Source organism: Amphibalanus amphitrite, unplaced genomic scaffold, assembly GCF_019059575.1.
Source record: "Amphibalanus amphitrite isolate SeventyFive unplaced genomic scaffold, NRLGWU_Aamphi_draft 000025F_arrow, whole genome shotgun sequence".
Lineage (NCBI taxonomy): Eukaryota > Metazoa > Arthropoda > Thecostraca > Balanomorpha > Balanidae > Amphibalanus > Amphibalanus amphitrite.
This window is the reverse complement of record NW_024881521.1, coordinates 958,782-979,506: the sequence shown is the minus strand read 5'-3', so window position 1 is coordinate 979,506 and position 20,725 is coordinate 958,782. Positions and strand designations below refer to the sequence as shown.

General features: G+C 53.2%; 2 protein-coding genes across 3 annotated transcripts; one reads left to right on the top strand and one right to left on the bottom strand.

Moving 5' to 3' along the window:
• Positions 1-41: 41 nt before the first annotated feature.
• LOC122394003 (endosome/lysosome-associated apoptosis and autophagy regulator family member 2-like) lies at positions 42-18,598 on the top strand. Of its 2 annotated transcripts, none has more exons than XM_043390535.1 (18): positions 42-446; positions 766-889; positions 3,948-4,149; positions 5,281-5,428; positions 6,039-6,228; positions 7,507-7,742; positions 9,484-9,619; positions 12,358-12,507; positions 12,839-13,056; positions 14,247-14,498; positions 14,751-14,989; positions 15,204-15,351; positions 15,667-15,875; positions 16,042-16,227; positions 16,335-16,470; positions 16,690-16,811; positions 16,961-17,102; positions 17,379-18,598. In XM_043390535.1, exons 1-18 carry the CDS (start codon positions 363-365, stop codon positions 17,430-17,432), a joined length of 2,976 nt encoding a protein of 991 aa, XP_043246470.1. In that variant the 5' UTR covers positions 42-362; the 3' UTR covers positions 17,433-18,598. The 2 variants fall into 2 exon arrangements, with proteins under 2 accessions (XP_043246470.1, XP_043246464.1); XM_043390529.1 differs by having other exon boundaries at positions 56-446; positions 17,926-18,598.
• Positions 16,143-20,494, bottom strand: LOC122394013. The gene is made up of 3 exons (XM_043390542.1): positions 20,319-20,494; positions 18,839-19,933; positions 16,143-16,210 (listed from the first exon to the last, which is right to left on the bottom strand). Coding segments are annotated over exons 1-2 (969 nt in total). The 5' UTR covers positions 20,321-20,494; the 3' UTR covers positions 16,143-16,210; positions 18,839-18,966.
• Positions 20,495-20,725: the final 231 nt, after the last annotated feature.

Below are 20,725 nucleotides of genomic sequence, written 5' to 3'. Positions count from 1 at the left end.
ATAGTAACGGCACATGGTCACGTGACGACGCTTTGCGCCGAGACCAAATCGGATCGATGGCCGCGCGCTGGAGCCGTGGTGCGCTGCGCGTGTTGGTCATATTCGGGCAGATGGTGAAGTATTACAGCCGACTTGTGTGAGGGAAGGTGGTGCTTGTTCGCCTGGTGAATCTACACGGTGAAGCGACCACCCGAAGCATAAAAATCGCCGCTGACCACCGACGGAAGGAAAGCACGCTGTGTTGAAAAGTGCAAGCACGACAACGTGGTTTGTAAACAATCGAGAAAGTATTTGAGAAAAAAAACTTCGCCGAAATGCTTACGGCAAATCAGTGACCTCATATTACTCACATTTTTCAAACAATGGCGGTTGCGGTGGCACTGGCAGGCCTGGTGACCGTGCTCGTCCAAGGAGCAGTCTCCGATTCATCCACCTGCAACAATCAGGTTGGTTTGTCATTTATATATTACCCCAATCCAGTATCCACCACCTATAATTACGCATTGGGTGCGATGCACATAGACTTCGCACGAGAACGACTAACGAGTAAATGTCGGTCGGAGATGGAATAGCTGCATTATGCATAGCATGGAAAGAATAGTAGAAATGCTATGACAAGCAAAAGGTCACGAGAGGACTAATGCTATAAGACCATGCTATAGTGAGAGCGAGAGCCTAGAAGTAGGAGAATCGGTTCGCTGCTGATAATTATGCTGCTGGTCTGCTTATAGTCCTAACATCACCACTGTATGTGCTTCATTTCAGACGGGTTTTCGGTATCAGTTCACCGAGTGTGATGAGTCCGGTGGTCGGTGGCGAGTGTCTGTCCCCTCGGCGACCGCGTGCTTCAACAGTCCGCCGCCGCCGCCTACCCGGGTCAGCGACTGCAGTAAGTCACACTTTGATCCAATCCATCTGTGTTCTGGTTCAAGTTACCCGGGTCAGGTCAGCGACTGCAGTAAGTCACACTTTGATCCGTCATATGTGTTTCCATCCAGGTCACTCGGGTTAGCGACTGCAGTGTCACTCTTTCATCTGTGTCAGTGTCGCTTAAGATCACTCTGGGTATCAACTGGTTTATGTCCCTCTGAGTGCTCTGACACACCTTTACATACGTACCGGCTTCAGCTCAGATTATGCGGTCAGCGAAGTACAGGTTCACAGTGTACAGGTTCGCCTACATGCGCTGGTTCAAACAAACAAACGGCTGAACGGTCGACGGTCCAGGTCATCTGGGCCAGCGACTACAGCAGGTAATCCCTCTAATCTGCATTCATGAAGCGGCGCTGACTCAGGTCAACATGGTCAACGACTTATCGGCCCGAGTTCACCGGTCGGCAAGAAGTCCCTCTGATTGGCCCGGATGTTCGGGTCCAGCCTAAAACACACGGGCGCGATTCGCACCTCGGGAGATGCGACAGCAGATGCGAACTGCGGAATGAGCATTATTCCTGTTACAAAGGTGACGAGAGTGACGGTACAGCTCTTGCGAGATTAAGCGGTAGGTTTTGCACTTTTACATTTCCGGTTATATCTCCGATACTAATCGATCTACGATGAAGCCATTTTCCACGATCATGTCCGGCTTGTGAACGAACAAGTCGATCGCATCTTCAACACTTAAAAGACGACGAAGATATAGCCTGAAGTACACTAAATTTTCTAGGTGCAAAACCTACCGCTAAAACCCGCGAGACCTGTACCTTATTGAACGTGATTATAGGTCATTGCTCGTCAGATCGGTTTTGCAGGCTGTGCGAGGCTTTATGACTGTCAGCTTTCCTCCCATTAGGCATTAGTTATATTCCTGTCGACACAATGAATGTTTGAAGCCGATTGTCTGTCATACTAATATTCGGCTTACCCGCTGTCAGAAGTAGAAGATCCGTTAATTTAGTAAAATAAAATTCAAGAACATCTGTAGTGAAGAGTCCCATAATGCTGGAACAGTTGTCTCTTAGAGCACCATTAGAGCGTCACATTAGCCCAAAACTACCCGTTTCTGCGAGCGGCACTGGCTGTATGTTCCAGCCCGCCCCCGCGGGGTCAGCTAGCCGCCGCGCCGGTCAAACGAGCCGGCTCGTTTGGATCAAAGTGGTCCATTTGGGCGCCCAACGCGGTTAGTTAGCGGGCCTGCCGGGCGGACAGAGCCCCCGCTGGGTAATTTGTCCGCCGCTGGAACCAGCTGCTCGGCTGTCTGCAGTGTGGGCTGCCGGTGCCGGCTGGGTCGGGCAGGTGGGTCAGGGTGTACCGGCGGGTCAGCCGACCCGTATAGCCTCCCCCGACCCCGCTGGTAGCAGCACGGCGCTGCGCCCGGTGCGGGCCCGGCCCGATCAATGTACCGGCTGAACCGGGTCGGTGGCGGTGCTCGAGCGGCGCGCACGGCGCATCCCCGCACCTTATCAAAACCTCCCCGCCTCTCTCAGCCTCCGTCCAGCAGAGATTCCATTCCGGCTGCGTTGGGAAACGACACGGGGAGGCGGTGGAATATATGTAAACGAAGCCGAGATGTGTGTGACAGAGACGTGTCCGTATTGAGGTACAGAGACTGAGAGACATTTCCGAGTGGTGGAGCAGAGACGAGGCAGAGAGGTGTTGACTAATGGGCTAGTGCCGTGTTCGCTTGGTTCTCCGGGTTGCTCATAAGATGCGACCGAGCGCGTTACCAGAGCCGTCTGCTGGTAAGGCTTCCATTCCCGACGCTAATTGGAAGAACGCTAAAACAAGGAGGCCGGCATCCGGGATGCCCCTCTCAGCGGAGATGTCTCAAAGTGTGGAGTCAGGTGGCAGACTTGTAATTGGTTTACAGTCATTGATAGCATTGCCGAGATGACCTGTCAGCCGCACGCTTTATTGTGTCCGGGCGAAAAGTTACCGCCGGCAGACTTCTGGTCGTGAGCCGGGCTCATCCATTTCGAGCCCCGCCGTCTGGCTTTGGGTCGCCTCTGGGCGCGACGAATATAGACCGTGTTTGAGATCACATCCTCAGCCCCGGACTGCCGCTGTCACGGCCGGCAAAGTTGGTCGTATCGCCGCAACCATGGGCCATTTCACCGCGCGCCTGACAGTGACGCCGGGCCGAGAGTCTGCGGCGCCACTGGGTATCGACCCCGGCGGACTGCCAGACGACCGTCCCGGGATGCATTTTTAACCCGCCACGTCCAGGTGTGGTGGGGAGGGATAATTTAAGACTGTTGAATAGTGGCAGCCAAGGTGTGGAGGCGTCATACTATTAGTCGATGACAGCAAGAACCAAGAAACATGTGCTTTTTACTGAAAACATTAACCTGGCCTCCTTGCTTTTCTTTTATAATTGTTTCAGTCATTAAATTGGCAATACCAGCACTTAAAGATTTCATTGGAATTTTCAACTAGAGTACTTCAGTCAGTACTCAGTTAACACCACCTTTTAAAATTCCCTCTGCAAAACCTTAAGCTACATAAAGCGAAAACGTTATTTGCATCGGAGAACGTTTTCTGCATTACATTCCGGTGCGACCTTCTAGTACATATGTACGTAAAGGTGGTATACTGAGGTGGTGCGCCGAGCCAATAATGGCGCCCACGCTGGCACGGCATTCATGCATGCTAACGCGTCCGCTGCACACGAGACTTGGACCATTGGTGACTGATGAAGCTGACGTGACTGGCGTGTCTTACGGCGGTAATTTGGGTCGGACGTGGGCCATGGGACCGGCGAATATATTCAGTAGACAACCTACATGAGACATGTCATACAAAAATGTGTCACCAATCACCATATATTTGAACTGATGCTTGATCATTTAGGCCTGAACAGTGAACTGTCGAGCGTTCTGGCCGATGTCTAAGACGATGAACACAGTGCGGCTTCAAACTCCCAAAAATATTCGACCTCCGCTGAAGCTGACAACAGCCATGATACACCATTATTAACTACTAACTCCTATCTCCTTTCGCACCGACAGCGCCGTCCTGCAAGCCGGGTCGCTTCTTCAACCTGACCTCGCTGAGCTGCAGCAAGTGTCCGGCGGGCTCGTACTCGCTGGGCGGAGGTCAGGTGTTTGACGAGTGGGCCAAGGTGCCCAACGGCTTCCAAGTGGTCACCGAGCCCTTCAAGACGTCCTTCCTCAACGTGAAGCGACTCGGTGCCGACATCAACTGCGACGAGTCAGTATACCCGGGGTGGTGGGGAAGAGAAGGGGTTGCACGCTACGCTATGTAATATAATTTAGGAGAGTATCATTGAAGGTCTACATTCGATATATTCAAAGCCCATTGTGCCACTCCACCCGATGTAAATAAACGCTTGTGGGTGCATTTACAGTGCACAATCTCGCAGCACACTAATTTCACATAAGCTGTCACTGCCCCTAATGTGCTCGTTTTCATGGGTTTCCATCGTTCCCATGAACTGAATGTGGTGCTATATTGATTCTAACGGACAGTGCATATAGAACCATATCTAATAAGGTTATCGATTTGACGCCAGCCCACTGCGCTCGCCCGTCCAACCTATCATTTGCCCCGTGCCCTTCCGTCTGGCCATTTATTTCGCCCGTCCGTCTGTTTGTCCTTTTTCTTTTCTTCTGTCCGTACATTTGTCAGTTCTTTTCATTTCATCCGTTTGTATGTTTCCCGTCCGTCTTCACTCGCCCACTCTGTCCGTCCGTACATCCCGTCCACTCTGTTCTCCCGTCCGTCTGTCCGTCTGTCCGTCCGTACATTCTGTCCACGTGCCTGCCGGTACCCGTGTCAGTCAATGTCCGGAGCGTCCGGGGTCACCTGTTTACGAGACCCGGGGCGGCGCAGAACCCACGGATCGATGATGGGACGGCGTGAGACGATGTAAAAACGCGCCTGTTTACATCTCTGTGGTAGACTGACAGAGACGAGCTCGCATCTCTTCAGCGGTGGCTGCAACGCGTAGTGTGTCGTCGATGCTTGTGTCTTAGAAGGTTGTTTCCCTTTAACTTTCTATAGTTTCAAAGAAAACGTTCCTTGCATCTCCATAAACAAGATCAAAGGAATTGCGTGCGCGCAAGCATTCTCATTCCTTTGCTTTGTTATATCAGGAGCCAATATCGCCTGAGAGGTTCGCGTGTTCGCTGAGGTCACGAACGCTTTCAACTTAATGGTTTAGCCATCGGGTGCCCTGTACGCTATTGTCACGTCTGTAGTGTCGTGTTATTCGGCCTGAACCTACAGTCTCGAGATCCTCTTGGGTCTGTCTGCCTGTGCCCCAGTCGATATGCTCGCTATGTTTCACCTAAACCACCTGGTGTGTGTCTGGCGTTGCAGTTTCGGCTGGCAGCCGCGCGGCGAGGTGCTCTCGTCGGCCGGCGGGCCCTGCTCCTCCGCCCTGGTGTACGCCGTCCATCTTGTGGAGCACGGCAAACTCATGTTCGAGTATCAGAACACCAACCCGGACGTACTCTTCAAGTTTCTGGTACGCACACAAACGAATGAGAAATTGTAACGTTGTAGCAATTCAAGGAAATTAACGTAGGAGCTTGAAGTTATTCACCCACTTGGATTGGATTGAACCGCGTGGTAGCTCAACAAGAGTTGCTTTGCTTGATGAATTACAATGTGAAAGCAAAACCAACACCCATTTCGTGAGAATTATACTCGGCACCTGTTGCTGTTAGCTCCCTTTCAAACAGTTCTGTGAAGCTGGGTGACAATGAGTCGCCGCTATAGCGTCGCCTACCCAACGTCAACACACGGCGACCAGCGTTCGCGACTGAATAAACTGCTAACACGGTGTGTCAAAGCACCTACATCGTGGCGCCCACGGCGGCATTCCCCGACAGTTAATGGGACTGGCGGCATTTATGGCTGTCAAACGTGGTAATCGTGTGTTTATCACAGCGTTCTGTGATAAGCGCGGTTCAAATAATCACAATCACCCACACGATACCGTATCTTTTAAACGATGACGGGTATTTTTGATGTGATGTAAAACACACTGATGGTGGAACGTGCCTGCTCTTCTGATAGCCCGCTCCTGCTATGCGTCGACCCCGTCTGACCGGCCCCACTCGGACCACCTTCAGCCGCAGGACGACCAGTGCCAGCAACTGGTCGGTCTCGAGGACAGCACGTGGCCGGCACTCACCAAGGAGGGCGAGTGGAAGAACATCACCGTGCCGCTCAAGAAGGGCCTCAACGTGCTCCACTGGAAAACCATCGGCATGGACCTGCACACCGGCAAGGCGGTGCTCATCAAGCGGATTGAGATCAGCGGTGAGTCCATGTTGGTCAACTATCTCATGTAATGTCCGATACGCCGATGGCCTTACGGACATCCAGCTAGCTTCCAGTCTCGGGCGGCGGGCCGCTGTTTTCGATATCTCCATATGCGGAAGAATTACGACAGTCTCGGTTCTCCAGAAGCAGTTCTGAAGGACTGAGACGTTTTATTGTAGGTTTCATGTAGCTACCCATGAGTGCCGGACGGCAGCGGCGTATGTACCACCGTTTCCGCACGGCCTGGTAATCTGATTACCGCAGCCCGGCCGGCGCCTCTCCAGACCCAGACGTTGGCGGTGGCGGGCAGCCGGCCTCCCTGTCAGCGCCCTGATCGATACGGCGCCCCCTGCTCCAGGGGCTCCGAGGGGAGGGGAGCGATGGATCAGCGGGGAGTCGAGTGGGGTCCGCCAGGTACCCAGGGAGCCGCCGCCACCATTATTACCCGCTTTGCATACAGACTGCTCGATAATGGCGATTGATTTTTGGACCTTCGGTTTTTGAAGATCAAATAACTTATTTTTAATACATATAATGCATGCATCGTCCTAAGGCAGAAGGTAGCCTAGTGTAGACGTATTTGATGTCCCGGTCCAGCTCGCCATTCCAGGCCATTCCAGACAGGTTCCCACACATTACACTGAGGTCTGGGCATTACCCTTCCCTGCTATCACCCGGAGACCAGCCGGTGGAGAGGGCTTCGATAGGCACCTACTAACGGAGTGTCCCGCATACTCCCATACTCCCGCACCCGAGGCCGGCTCTGGGGTTTTACGCCAGCGCTCCGTGAAATCTTCCAGGAGCCGGCCAATAAAATCACGGAGTTTCTCCGAGGAGTGGGGCGCGTCGAACCCCCCGTCGACGTGCTCCCGCGGCGGGCCCCCTAGGGGTCCCGCCGCGTGGCGTGCAAGAAGAGAGAGAGAGAGAGAGAGAGAGAGAGAGAGAGAGAGAGAGAGAGAGAGAGAGAGAGAGAGAGAGAGAGAGAGAGAGAGAGAGAGAGAGAGAGAGAGAGAGAGAGAGAGAGAGAGAGAGGGCTTCGATCCCGACGATCTAAGCCCCGGCACGTGCCGTCTGGGAGACGCCGAGCTCCCTCGCCCTGAGTGGCTGATAGATCCGCCGCCCAGCCACTCGATCAATTGTCTGACCGCCATAGGGCCCTAGCAAAGCCGCGGCCTCACCTCCCAGCCCGGCTGAGCCACTGCCACCTCCGACCGAAGTCGTTATGTCTCCGGCTGAACCCTCGCAGCCCATTTGACCGTTTCCCGGTGTCTCCAGGAGTGGCATACACCTCTTCCTGCACGCCGTGCAAGGCGGGAACGTACAGTCACAGCGCACAGAGCCGCTGTCGCCGCTGTGCGGTCAACACGCACTCTCAGCGCGGCGCCTCGCAGTGCCAGCCGTGCAACAAGAAGACAGAGTACGCGCCGCGCGGCTCGCCCAAGTGCTACAAGCGCCAGCCATGCTCGTCAGCCGACTACTACGAACTGCACTCGCCCTGTGTCCTGAACAAGGTGGGTGTCGCAAACGGGTGGGCGACTGGAGCATAGCTGACGGTGTGGAGTGCATTTGACGCCCAATAAATAACATGCCCAATACTGGTAATTGAACTGAAGGCGGTTAATTTTCCCTAATTGATCTGGACTGGTAGCAGATTGCTCGCATCAACTGGCCCGTCATTTCCAAGAACCGCTGTGCATTAATTTGAAGCCGTTCCTGATGCCCCACCGGGAGCCATGAGTTCCCAGCGTCCCATTCCGAGCTGACAGGATGACATCCCTGTGGGAGGTACGGCGCGACATTTACCGACAATGGACCGCTAATGGCGGCGACAGGTGTCTAACGGTGGACGTGTGAGCAATGAGGTGTCGGATGGGCCGCGACAGCCCGTAGGCCGAAGGGATAAGGGCGAGATGCGACGCGGCATTAACCCGCGCCCTGATGGGGGGGGGCCATTTTGGCCCCCCCCCCTGTGGTTTTTCTTAAATAGCGAGAAAACGGCGGCGCGCAGCGCCGCCAAATTTTGGGTACCTTACCGGGCATCAATTTGACACCTTCACACAAAATTTCAAGTCACAGGTCACCTCAGGTCAGGAGTTATTGAGGTCAAACTGAGGTCATGTTCGAGCAAAAATGAGCAAAAAACATGACATCTTGAAACGCTCACCAATTCTACAGTTAACAAGCAATTTTAAAGTTCTTTACGTGGTTGTGTAGAGAAAAGACGGCGCTACAAAACTGCTATCTCGGATTTTCGAAATTTTGGGATTTTGACCCCCAAAAATCAAAAAAATTGATTTTTTTAGAAAAACTCAAAAAATTTCCATAAAAATTTCGAATTTCGAAAAAACCGGAATATATGTGATAGTCCCTGCGCTCTTCGATATACATACTAAATTTTAGATCGATACCTCTTTTTTTGGCCAAGTTATAGCGAAAAAACTGTTAAAATTGATGACGTCAAATTTTTGAACTCAATTTTTAGCAATTCTAGACCTCGTAGCGCAAAACGGAGACCACCATTGAACTCCCCGTGACGAGCTGCATCGAATCAATACCCATTTTATGCAAAAATATCAACTTTAAAATTTGACCTAATTTGACCTGACCTTGACCTGACCTTGACCTGACCTTGATCAAAACGTGACCTAAGCTGGCCCTAAAGTCTGTCTGACCCACATAATCGCATTTGTCATGTAAAATGAACCATAAAACATGTATCACACGACACTTTCATATTGTGACCCCCCAGTGACCTGACCTCTGTGACCTGACCTGGTATCAGTGACCTCAAATAGCAAAATATGTGTTTGAAGAACATTTCTCCATCGATGATTTTCAATGAAATGCATTTTACTCGATTTTACAACGCATTTCTTGAAATGCCTGTAAACGGTGAAAATTCAACCTTTGACCTGACCTGTGACGTCATCGGTTTGACCGAGGTCAATGAAATTGGGTCAAAAGGTAGTTCCCCGCTGGGGCTATCCAACACCGTTTACCGCTTGTCGCTATGTTGCGTGGTTCTCGAGATCTGAGGGGGGGGGGGGGCCAAAATGGCCCCCCATCAGACCGCGTTGCTCGGCAGACCCCATCTGGGCGCGGGTTAACGAGCAATCGCTGTGAGAGGAGACTTGCCTAACGACAAATGTGTGGGGATCCCATGCCGGCGATTCAGGCCAACACAGTCCCACGGGTGTATCCTTCAGCACTGAGCTAGTACTGAGAGCCTGTAACCCGGACGGTCCGTTGCAGACCCGACTGGAGTACCACTGGGTGGAGCCCAAGATATGCCGCGAGGACCTGCCCGGGGCCGAGACCCTGCCGCCGTCCGGGAGCGAGAAGCCGTGTCCGCCCTGCAGCCCGGGCATGCAGCACGGGGACAGCCTCAGTGAGTACAGAACCTACTTACAGATGGCAATGCCGTCTGTACATTGAGACTTTGTGAGGGGAGGGGGGGGGGGGGTGAGCCAGGACTTAGAAAAACGATATATGAAGTCATGCAGCATAACTTTACATATAACCTCCTCCGATCACGCTTAAAAAGTTAAAAACAAAACTTCAAATTGAATCGTACCATGTGGAAGCCACTTAAACAGCTGATAAACATTGATGTTTTTTTTAAATTTCCTACCTCAATTTATTTTCGGACTATCCGCGACCATATAGCATGGATATTCTGCTTGGGCCAGTGTAGTAATTAAGATCTTCGGCTCTCTCGCATCATAGAAGTTGGAGCGACTGACACCGAGTTGCGCTCATACCGCAATTTAGTCACACACGCGAGACAGTCTTATGGCTCGACACAGGGGCTCTGCCATAAAAAGGTCACCGGACGACAGTGCTATAGTGCTCGCGGATGTAATCGAGTGATATGTTGCCGGCCCAGGTCACGGTGCTGGGCACATATGAGTAGGTAGCACAGTGCGGATTTTCTGGCGTCCCAGGCCGAAAGGCATACAAGATCGATGGGGAATGGGCAGACTGGTGCGACGAAAATGTGGTAATATCCGCGATATGGCGGCTCGCATGAGGTCGAGTAAATTTTGCCACCAGTTTTGATTGAGTGCTCTAAACTGGCAGAAGAGTATTGAACGAACTTTTGGAGGCTGTGGCAGGTATGCACTGTTACCCGAGGAGCCTGCAAGATGGTGTAAACGGCAATGTGGGGTTGGGTCGCAGGCTGAAATCAATACGACATACAGCTGGTGTGTAGGTACTTTCGCTTGCAGTTCAGTACTGTCACAGTGTTGCTACCACTCAGCAGCTAGTGCTTCCCTTCCACTAAGCACTCATGGATATGTCAGTATTAAACGGATGTTTTATATTTTATATTTATAACGTCACCCATGAGGAATTGTCGATGTTGCGAGACATCACCGGCTGTAGCCATGACGCATGTTTTTCTTACGCAAATACACACGCTATGCTTGCATTTTTTTAAAAGAACGAGCAGTGAACAATGACCAATGGTATGTAGATCATTGCGCTGACCTGACATACGACCTACTCTTTTTGGGCCTCATAAAAAGTGAAGCCGCGGATTTGTACGCCGGACCAGTGACCAGTAACCAGCCTCGTATAGCGATCAGTCATCATTGATAAGGTCTTCTAACCTTAACGCCTGTCCCTCGTGACTCTCAGAGAGTACGGTCCCCGATTTGATGACGGCAACAAGTGAATCGGGAGTTTTTATGCACAACCATTCCGAGACCTACACATATAAATAACCAGCACACACCAACATGCTGTGCTCGCATGGGCTATTGACTCGCCCCAGCCCCAGACGCTATCGACCATGGGCACGCACCGCGCTGGTCAGTGGCCACACCGTACGCAATATGGGGCCGGCCGGGCCGGACCGCGACACTGACGGCGGCGGTCGTCAGACGGTCCCGGAGGCCGGGCTGGATCGATCGGCCCGCGGCGGCACAACACACGCGCACCGCCGGGCGTGGGGACACGCCGGGACGGCTCCCCTCCACTGGGTCACTGAGGTGTGCGGACCGCCCCGTGGCGAAGGGTCTAATGGATGGAGAGACTAGAATAAAGAACGGCTTTCAGAGTATCCATCACAGTCTGTGCATCGTTGGCGGGAAGTTTGAAAAGGCATTAAATGACAGCCAAGTTTCTGGGCATGCGGCTCGACGGAAGTGTGCTGTGATATTGGTCGACTTTGCGGCACTTTTCAGGCGTCTCCAGAGTTCCTTAACTTTCTTAGGCTTTCTGGGAAGCTGTAAGTAAGCCGGATGCTTATGGTCAGTGGTGCTGACTGAGCCAATATGAGGTGTCGGCAAAAACTGGCGTTTGTTTGCGCCGACTGGTTATTGGCCGGAGTGTTGGCCTGGCGACTGGCGACTGGCTGTCTGGCGAGCTAAGACCCTACAGTCCGTCACTGTGTCAAACTAATCCCGCTTCACGACAGAGGGCACTTGAGCGACGACAGGCATGGTAACGCTGAATCAGCAGTCAGGCGATCTAAGGTCATGAATGTCTGCGGTACTGAGAGTCTGATGGAATTTAGAACGCGGCTTTGATGTTAGCTGATAGCTCTTGATGATGTTTTAATTAGGTAGGCATTTCACTGATCAATTTAATAGCAATTGAGCGCGCTCTGCGCCCGGCGTCCACTACCATCGCTCGCGTTGTTCACCTGGCATATAGGTTGTACCGCCGGACGCCACAGCCCGGCGGGTCAGCCTACCCTTCAGTGAGTCTGTCGACAAGGTATCAGCTCCAGCACGCAAACGCGATGAAATGGATTGTTGCTTGGTTAAAACTTAAAAATGATTGCCCGGTAGCTGTTTTTGAGGTTGCCGCTTTGAAATATATAAGTTTATCCAACCAACCGCCACTCAGTATTTTGAGCCAGCCGAGAACTGCCAAAGATGTTATGTGTAGTTTCACCACATCAATACCGTGTTACCAGTCAGGTTACGACCATTAAACTGAATTTGTGTCTTCACACACCAAAGCACATCAAAGTGGGGTTGTGGGCGTCCGAACTACATCGATTATCGGTGCCTCGTCACGCCTAAATATCTCCACAGTTATTGACCCGCTGCCACTGGAGCTTCCCTCGCCTGCCACACTGCCAGATCTGACCACGTTTCTGCCCTGCTCCCTCAGAGTGCGAGTTCTGCGGCCGGGGCGCGTTCAGCGACGGTACTGCCCGCTGTCAGGCGTGCCCTCCCAACACGGCACCCGACTACGGCTACCACCTGACATCGTGGAGCTCACTGCCGCCAGACGTCACAGCCACCTGCATGAGCTTCGACAGTACGGACCGGGGAGGGACGGTGGCCGGGTATCTGGGATGGTGGTCGCATGTTTCAGGATTAATTCAAGCCTGGTCTATGTAGCAGGTAGCTGTTTCTTGCAAAGAAGCCGATGGGGTATTTTGGTTTTTGATTCCATTATACAGATTACAAACCATCAAGGAATTTTTGTATTTTAACTTCTGTTAGTCAGTCACTAATAAATAGGTACAGCTTGTTTTTATCTGCTCAGGTGTTGCATTCCGTCTTGAGAGTCCGTGCATGGAGGATGGGGAGCCTCCGCAGTCCCATGTGAAGTGTTTCTATTCTAACCCGCCTCCCCGCGCGGGCAGATGTGGGCTGCAGCAGCAGCAAGAGCTGGCAGGCGGCCGGCGACCACGTGCACTCGGGCCGCGGCCAGGCGGACGGCGTGTACCTGGTTTTGTCGCTGGTGGTGGCTGGGTTCCGCTCGGCCGGCGGCGTGCAGAACGGCGCCGCCAGGCAGGTCGGAGACGTCAGCTTCAGCTTCGAGGTCGACTGCAAGAGGGACTGCGAGTTCGCCTTCATGCAGGTGAGCCTGTGAACGGGGAGAAGTATGGAGTCAGCTGCTGGAGTGCTGACCACGATCTACATCAGACTATCTTTACCACGACCTTCGAAGTGCAATCATCGGGGAATACAGTAATATATTTCTACGAATGAAGCTGATGATTAAACGTACGGAATAAGACAAAAGCAGCATCTATTTCTGCATCAAGGGGAATATTCTTAACTTATATTTATGCACGACTTCAGCCAGTAATTTCCACATGAAAAACGTACAATTAAGGTCCATTATTTCATTCAACGTCATTTGTCACACGCCTGTTATCAGTTCACGTTTGGTATCGCGACAGCCAGCGTATATTTTTCACAGGTTTATGCTCGGTTTTAGTCTGTGACGTTTGGACAACAGACAGCCCCGATCCGGTGACCTTTGACTCTGAATGTCAGCAGTTTAGTATGCGGCCATGGCCCGTATGACGCGCGGCAGCCGGCACCATCCAGTCGCCGCGGCGCCAAACAGCACGTCATTGTTATTGTAGGTCAGCAGGCTCGTTACCATGACTCCCCACCGAAAGAGGGGGCTGACAGCCAGCACATCGCCCAGTGTACCGCTGCGTCCCCTTCCCTCCCTGTCACACACATACACTACACTTACATGCTATACGGCCCCAGTTATGGAGAATAGCAAACGTACTGCTAGCCTCTGTGGTCCCGCCGACTTAACCACTTTTGATGTTGGGAAGGGGATATTGGCAGCGTCGAGTTTCAACGGCCACCATCGCTCTGGTTATCATTCCCTGCGGCGTTGGTGAACTCCCCAGTGTCCACTAGCCTGTTGTCCAGTGTTTGGCGGCCAGGTACTGAAGTGTGTGCCCGTCGACATTATTGGTCGCCGGCGGCGTACCCCCCCCCCCCCCCATGAGATTGCAGTGAACCGATAGCCCCGTCCCCTCCGGCGTGTGAGCCGTCCGTCCACAGTGCAGGTATTATTGGTTTAGAGCCATAATGGCGGCCACAGTCAGCGCCAATGTTAGTTGGCTTGGCTAGCGATATTGCGTTATTGAGCTATAAGTGCAACAGTATATCTGTCCTCTTCAATTGGCGTTAATTGATGCTCAAGGGAATTAATAATGCTTACGTTGGTGAAGCGTGTGACGGTGCATCTGTTACAAGGCACATATTATCTACTTAACCACCTTTTCCCGCACCTCCCAGTCGACTGAGGACACGCAGCTGTCGGTGGTGAAGTCATGGACGGGCCGTCAGGAGCGGCAGCGGTTCACCTACCCCATCACCCACAACACGAGCTACACGTTCAGCTGGGTGTTCCAGAAGATGGGCTGGGACGAGGCGATGACCGTGCTGTCCAGCAGCCGGCTGTATGACCGCGACATGGTGCGCATCTACAGCATCAACGTGACCAACACCATCGACGGCGGCGCCGCCTCCTGCCTGCCCTGCCCACAGGTCAGTGGAAAAACGGACTGGTGCTTGCGGAATCTCAACCACGTTTGCTAGTTCTTATTATGTGAATAACTGGTGTAAGCCATTTGGGTTTTACCAGCGCCCGAGCTATGGATTCGACAAAGGAATAGAAGAGTGGTTAAGGCAGAATTTCGGGCGGGTTGTAATACTTTGCTGCCTTTTAGTGCCATATGGACAGCTTACGTCTGCCCTGTCTGCCTGTCCTGACACCCCCGTCCCTTTACCGTGTTTCAGGGCACCAAGGACCAGTCGTGCGTGCCGTGTCCGCCGGGCCACTACGTGGAGGCGGCCGGCGGCGGCTCGCGGTGTGTCCGCTGTCCGCCGGACACCGTGGTGATGGGGCCGCTGAGCTACGGGCGCGACTCGTGCCAGCCCTGCGGACCGGGCCTCTCCAGCTCCGACGGAGAGCGCTGCACCACCAGCTGCAAGGCCAACGTCAGCAGCCGCGTGTTCGACTTCTCCAGACTCAACAAGTGAGGCGACGGCCAGAGCTAGTGCAGTCATGGTCGTCATGGAAGTCGTTAGTTGTTACACAGTTTGAAAGTGAGTGACAGCAGTCATGCTTCAGGACGTAATTTGAGGTGTAATTAAGGAGCAGGTTTAAAATATTCATAAGAATGGAGCGGCACATATTGTGGTAGCTGACTTTGTGACGAGTTCTAACGACCATGTCCACTTCATCGGCAGACCGTTCCCGATAGAGGGCAGCACGCTGTTCACGGCGTCAGGCACCCAGTACTTCCACCTGTTCAACATGAGCCTCTGCGGCGGTGCGCAGGCCACCTGCAAGAACAACGTCTCCTACCACGACGACGGCGTCGACCGCGCTGTGGTTGTAAGTACGGGATATTTTGAGGCATGATACTTTGGCCGATCTGCGTACTCGTCATGAATTCAGCAAATCACACAGCAAAATGCATCTGTTATATGCGGTGTGATCGAAGCGGTAACAGTCGGCCGTAATGGAACATAACGCTCGAATACACGCGTTAAACTCGCACATCTGGCCTTCGCCTTACTGCGCAAATGGTTTCACAGCTGGATGTCACTGCCCAAACCAGCCTTATCCCAACGCCGCGCCGGACTATCATTGGTGTCGCAGTGCCGGCTCGCACTCCCGTAACACCCGGCGCCTGTTCGTACGCGGCAGGCGGAGTCGTTCCTGTGCCGCAGCACGGTGGTGCCGGCTCACGGCGAGGACGGCTCGCGCCAGTCGTACTCTGTCCAGTCGGTCAGTCTGGCCGACCATCTACTGGGTGTCACCGAAGAGCTTCAACTGGGCGACGCAGAGGTCTACCCAGAGTTCAGGCCCAAAAGCACAGACTCGCTCGACCTACATCTCTTCTTCACGTCGCCATTGTGAGTAGAATGTCTCTTTGGCTGGGAGAAATAGTGCCTAGGGTGTTTCGAGGTCGGAAGAATATGGCTAGTATAGACTGTAAATATGTATGTAACTGTTCAAAGTTTATGCTGTCGAGCCTTAGTATGCTCAGTACTCACCTTAGCGCCTTCTGCACCCCGTCAGCTCGACCCGGGCGTGTCCCAATGGCCGATCGGCCACGGTGACGGTGCGGTACAACCCAGAGCGGCCCGGCAACGGCACCGTGCTGCTGCCGTCGCGCTGTCCGGACGGCACCTGTGACGGCTGCATCTTCCACTTCCTCTGGGAGACGGCGCTCGCCGGACCCGCCTGCCTGGAGACAGACTACGTGTGAGTCGGCGGTGATGGTTATATAACTTGGGGGACTTCAGAGTGACTGTTCTAATGCATGGTGTTGTTAAATTTTGTACTGAGTGAGACCATACCGTGACCGGCAGTGTGGTGAAAGGAGAATGCGAGGGCGGGCAGCAGGAGCTGCACTACCTGCCACCAAAGAACTGCATCGCGCCACAGACCCTGTCCGAACAGACCAGGAAGGTCGCCTGCAAGACCCACTTGCCTTTCACCATACAGGTACGGGGCAAATTATAGGCAATTTTGGTTACGGGTGAGTCGCATGGCCACAAGTTCCCTATCAATGTTGGTGATATCTCTCCTGGCATCAGGCATAGTGACAGACTGTGCTGTTCACCAAAATGTGACAAACTGGCGGGCGGCTGTACTACACCAAAGGCATTTACGACGTAACACGACCATCAGTAGCTCTTACCCACCGATTCCGTTCTTTTCCAGGTGACAATAGTGGGAGCAGTGTCGTTCGCGCTGTGCTTCTTCCTCTTGCTCTGCCACTTCTACAAGAAGAACCAGAACCTCGAGTATAAATATATGAAGCTCGTCAAGTCGGCCGGGAGCAAGTGAGTATTTTATTCCTGATCAATCACAGTTATGTGGCTAGGTTAGATCGGTGCTTTGACTAGCCTCCGCCAAGGAGGCACTGAACTTATTCAGTTGCCTCCCTCTGCCCTCGGGACACGGACGCTAACGTGCCGCCCTCTGCGCCCAGGGACCAGGACGGTAACATGGTGCTGCCCTCTGCCGAGTCGTGTGCGCTGGACGAGGGTGAGGAGGACGACGTCCAGATCCACCAGGGACGCACCACCTCCGGCGGCCTCTTCAGCCGCATCAAACATCTCGCCAACGACAAGGTGAGACAGCGAGCTGGCTAGTCTTGGCTACCAATTTCAGCATGCGTGACAACCAAGTCATTGGGCGACATCTGAGCCGCTGGGTCCAGATGTTCACCTTAACTGTCCTCAACTACCTCTGTTTTCAAGTACGATCGACAATAAACATACAAAACGAAATTACGTTGAGCCACTAATTATGCTGACGTTACGCTGACAACCGCCAGTTCCCACGTTCTTCGGACCGCCCACCAGCGGGTTACTCTGTCCACTGACTGGCCCGCCCTCCGTTCTCAGGTGAGGAACCCGCTGGAAGTGATGCAGCTGGCAGAGCATCAGCCGCTCACCTAAGCACTGCCCACGCGCCAGGCATGGACTAGGACACCACCATCGCATAGTGGTGGGCGTTGACCGTAATACCGAGCAGCTATAGTTGGCGGTACGCCTCAAAGAGAGAAGAATACGACTAGCTGTGACGGACTACTATAGGAAACGGCCCCTAGTCCGAGTGCAGCTTCCTCGAGAAGTTTCATCCACAGGTTTTCGATGACAACTAACCGATGCTTGAGCGACATGGTCAAGTTGGCGCCACGAAAGCGCCAAACAACGGCCACCGGCGCCGCAGTTTTGCGATCCCGCGGGCTTCACGGACACTTCAGCCCCATCATTTGTGTGGCTCATTCGGAAATCGGCCCTTCAGTGCAGGGGGAAATCCCGCCGCACAAAGTACATTGAGTGGGTTATTTTGGCGCATGAGACTGACTTCGAACTGTGGAAAGTTGGTGAGCATGTAGTCAAACCGACTCTTCCCAGAGTGGTCATGATTGTCAGTTCGGAATTTCAGAGACGGCGATTTGATGTTGGACGTCGGCCGCGAGCCGGAGTCTCAGCGGGTACGTTACCCGAGTTACACGGACAACAGGGTGGCGGTCGGTCGTATCAGTGTCACAGCAGACACAACTCGGTGTGGTGTGCGCTTCTCGGTCGTTGTTCTTCAGTGACACGCGGTATATCCGGACAGAGGCCGACAGCGGGTGATAGGCGTCTGGCCTGGCCGGTAACTTGTCACCGCGTGTCGTGCGCGGGAACTTTGTGAGTGGATGTGTGCAATGTATGTGCTTGGTGTTGGTCTGAGGATCATGCTGTCGCATTATGTAACCTGCTATGAGGGCAGGAACCTACCGAAGAAACGCACCGATCGACTCCGGGAACTGCTTATGCATGTCAGACCGTGGAGCTGAATGTAATTCTCTATTTGAACGGTGTGCGTGTATGTATACTGTATGCATACTGTGTACTCTGTATGTATTAGAAGTCGCGGAGAGCATATTTTGCCAACTTGCACGGTGGTGCATTTTGAACCCTAAATGTGATTTGTACTGCGTGCTTTTAGTTTTCCCTAAAGGTGTGTTGGTAGACTGAGTCAAAATTGCTTAGTCAAAGATCAATCGTGTATCCATTGATCCCAACGACTGTGATGCAGGGTGTCTGACATATAAATACATAAAAGGATGTTCTATGTTGAACGTTACTCCATGACAGGCTACCTATCTATATCTTTGAAAATAAAAATCTGTTAGGAATTAATCTTTTGGGACTAGATGCCATGAAGGGCATTCTGAATCATATCAAAGGCATGACAAAGAGCATCTTACTAGCATCATGCAGCATTCGTTCAAACGCATGTTCACACAGAAAAATACCGTTTCTTGTCAGTTGCATACCGGTATGATGTGATCATCAAACACGACACTCACCTGGTCCTGGTGGCATTGGTGTGACAGCAGCTGGGCTCCTCCGGTCCAGGTAGTCAGAACTGATCAGCGATTTGGTCAGAAACCGTGACTAGTCTCCCGCGATCAGTGTAAGTCTCTCACACAGTCTATCACAGTGCCTCCACAGACTCCAGTTCATCCACGGGGTCCTTCAGTTGGAACCGGGGCAGCTGGGTGGTGATTCTCACGCAGTCGGACCGGTTAACGTCCCCTCTCTGGAGGAGTACGGCGCGCAGCTTCCGTCTGACACGGCCGGAGGGGTCACACTCGGCAGCCCTCGATAGCAGCGCGGTGTGGGGACCGCTGCTGTACTCTCCGTCCTCTCCCGCGGTGGTCAGCCGGTCACAAGCAGCCTCCACTGCCGTCACCAGCCCTGGCCGGGCCAGCAGAGTCCGCAGCTCCGGCTCAGACAGCCGCTCCATCCATCCGACGTCCTCCACAGCCGCCAGCTGCCGCTCCAGCGCGCCGTCTACAGCGGCTAGCACCGCTCCTCCGTCAGTGGGGGCAGCCTTCAGCGCCAGGGCCGCCATCCGCGCCCCGTCCGGACCGGTGACCAGTTCGGTGGCCTTCTCAGTCAGCCAGTGGGCCGGCCGGCCAGCCATCGCGCCCTCCAGCAGGTAGCGCCGGAACGCCAGCGCCTGCATCCGGCGGCGGCCGCCGGCGCGCCGCAGCGCCGCTGTCAGCGCGCAGTACGCCTGCTTCTGAGCCGCCTGCCCAGCGAGCACAGAGTCCAGCTGGCCAGCGCGCCGCAGTTCGGCCAGCGCCCGGCGCAGCGCGGCGTCCCCCGCACGGCCGTTCTGCAGCAGCCGAGACAGCAGCTCGCGGCGCGACCGCCGCAGCAGCGCCACGTTCAGGTCACACCGGGCCCCGCCGGCCGCTGTGGTCACAAACCGGCGCAGCACCGGCTCAGCGGGTGTGCCGTCAGCAGCAGCTGTGGCCTGCTCGCAGTAGTCAGCCCATCGGAGCGCTGCACCAAGGTCCGGCTCTGTCCAGGGCGCGCCGGCCTCGGCCCGTGGCAGCAGGTGCAGCAGGAAGTATCGAATGTTGTCCAACACTGCGCGGCTCCCCATTGCTAGCCTGAAAGCATATCGACAGATGTTAACAGATGTAAAGAGATGTAATTGTAGCATTTGTATGGAGAAGTGACTAGATGCAAAATCATTTGTTTCCAGATGCTTATGAAAATGGCCTAGCAGTGGGTGCATCCGTCCATGCAAGCGTTAAATCATGACTTATAAATACTGGCAAAATTGAATGAAATTGGACAACAATGAACAAACAGTTACTTCATTTTACAATTATGTTTGCAAACACTCAAACCATAAGTTTGTTGCCTTCCAGCTTCAAAATGTCATTTGTAGCAAAAGAATACAATTGATTTTTACATTGTTGATTGAGTCAATTCAAATTCTTTAGACCCTCGACCAAGGACATATAAACCACCTCCTCCTATGAACCTTACATATTCCTATGAACCTTGGCGATACTTCAGTTTTTTACATTGAGGTAGCACAATTTTGATGATGCTTCACTGTTTCTCCTTGGTCAATTACATAAAAAACAGCTTCAAAACACTTTGATTCGCAACATTTACCGAAATATAATAAAGAAACCACCCTATCGTCAGCACGCTACGTCTGCCACGACGCAAAATGGCGACGCTGTTTTGCCTCTGATGCGCCAGATATGTAACCTTAAGTAATTGGATATGACTACTAAATACAATATGCCGATAATAGACTATTTTCCTCCTAGGGGACACTGGGAAATCGGGGTTTTCGGGTGAAGGTGATTGAGAAACGTGTTTGCTAGCGACGCGAACCAATGATGTGGCCTTGGCCACAAATAGGGGATATCTTAGGTAAGGGT